Source organism: Podospora anserina, chromosome 3 (genome assembly GCF_000226545.1).
Source record: "Podospora anserina S mat+ genomic DNA chromosome 3, supercontig 2".
In the NCBI taxonomy this organism is placed as follows: Eukaryota; Fungi; Ascomycota; class Sordariomycetes; order Sordariales; family Podosporaceae; genus Podospora; species Podospora anserina.
This window is the reverse complement of record NW_001914856.1, coordinates 2,598,451-2,600,447: the sequence shown is the minus strand read 5'-3', so window position 1 is coordinate 2,600,447 and position 1,997 is coordinate 2,598,451. Positions and strand designations below refer to the sequence as shown.

The window sequence follows — 1,997 nt, the reverse complement described above, 5'->3', positions numbered from 1 at the left end:
GAAGCACAGTAAGTTGTCGTGCAAGTCGGCTTCAGACACGTACCGCGCAAGCTTTTCCTCAATTGTCTCGTCTTCCTTTGGCTGGATCATCTTTGCTTTGGTGGCTCGAGTGACTCGAGTGGTTGGGGCAGGCCGAGGAGGGACGACGCGAGTTGATCTTCGAAGAGGAGGCATTGCAGCGGCGGATCACGACAATTTGTAGATATTGTACGTGTGTTTGAAAATTGCTCCTTTCGCCGAGATGTGTCGATGTCGTGGTCCTGCGACTGAGGGTATTGTGGTGGGAAAAGGTCCGCAACGCCGAGATTGGAGATTGGTGGGCGTGAATTGTTCAAGAAGATGTAGTCGGCGAGGGCTGGCTTGAAACAGCTGGACAGTCGCAGAGGGAGCAACGCCATGCTACTATTGTGTGCGGTGCTGAACGCGGGTCTTATTGTGAGGAGAACGCCAGAGAGTGACCCTCCTTATTCACCCACAGTCGAATGTTGTTGCTCTGATCCCCCCGGCCCAGTGTTGATTCACCAAATCTCTTTCGTCCCAACTCCAAGTAATACCTCCAAGTTATGCTTCAAAAGTGATGTCCCGGGCAGTCGACCACCCATGAAAGCTCTCCTCCAGAATTCAAGATATTGTGTTTCAAGAGGCAGATGGTTGTGTGTGTAAAATGCAAAAAGGAAGGCACCCGGCCCGACTGTGTCGCAGAAAGACAAACAATGTAAGCAAATGCAAATGCCAACTCACCTGTTCAAGATCATAATCACGAGCACGTCTCTGATTGCCTCGCCCGCTGGCCGTCGTCGCCCCCTGCTGGGTACGCTCCTCACTGCCACGAGCAGAACTCATGTCGGAACCACCGGTGCGAGCAGCAGTCGTTCCCTTCTTAGGTCCCTTCGATTTGCCGGACTGGAGGTTCTTGTACTGGGCCATGAGTTGCGAAGCCAGCTCCTTGTTCTCGTCTGTGAATTTGCGAACGCGGTCCTGCGGGACCCAGTCATCCCAGCTGGACTTCCAGCCCTTGTAGTGGATTTTGTACTGCCAGCCGTCACTACTGTCGGCGGCCTGAACGTCGAGGATTTTGGCCTCGTACAGCATCTCCATGTGGAAGCAGAGGACCCGCTCATCCTTGACAAAGGGAGCCTGGGTGGCTTTGGATGGAGCCATCATGCAAATTCTAGTTTTCCTTTTGCGCCAGAGGTCTTGATCGCGTCAAAAATCTCGATAGACAACTAAATAGGCGTCAATAAAAATGAATGAAGCGACCAGTGAGATTCATCAAGGAGTGTGGTTACCGTCTCGCTCTCTCTCTCTCTCTCTCTCTCTCTCTCTCTCTCTCGCCAAAAAAAAAGTCGACGACTAAGCAGCCCAGAAAATGCTCGGCGGCGAGGGGAGCAAGTCGAAAACACGCAGTATCTGCGGGTCCTTGGTTAGAGTTTGTGAGATCTCGGCGTCGGCAGTTTGTCGACGATAAGTGAATGAAAAGTCAGGAAGATTTGGGTGTTTGGCTCTTGACAACAGCCAGGGATGGGAGTTGATAGATAGGAACCAAGGATCTCTGAGAGCACGGATCACGGGAACACGCGAAGCAGCAACCCCCCTAGCGCCTCTCAGCGACTTCCTTCAGCCTGCAGCAAGCCACTTTACGCGTCATTCAAACTCATATCCATGCTTCTACAACAGTCCAACTCATTCGATACTGACATAGACTCATCACACCATCTATCCACCTTACAACCCTCTCATCAAACACAACATTCCCAGCTGCCAACCTCACACCAATCACCACCCATCATCTCACTCATCAATCTCACTCATCATCTCACTCATCATCCCACTTATCATCTCACCACCACACATCTCACAAACAAAGACAAAAAATGCCCCCCATCACCGAAACCACCATCCTAACAAACTACCTCCTCATCCCCGCCCAACTCCCCGCCATCATCTCCCTCCAAGAATTCACCTCCCTCTTCCCCAAACCCATGCAACACTCTCCC

General features: G+C 51.8%; 1 protein-coding gene across 1 annotated transcript in view; it reads right to left on the bottom strand.

Moving 5' to 3' along the window:
• The window catches only part of PODANS_3_9270 (uncharacterized protein), a gene marked incomplete at both ends in the record, with an annotated part of 2,677 nt that extends 1,513 nt beyond the window's left edge, over window positions 1-1,164 (bottom strand). The window contains one exon of the mRNA XM_001909701.1: window positions 742-1,164. Coding sequence (XP_001909736.1) covers window positions 742-1,164 — 423 coding nt within the window. The remainder of the gene's footprint in view (window positions 1-741) is intronic.
• Between the last annotated feature and the right edge of the window lie 833 nt (window positions 1,165-1,997).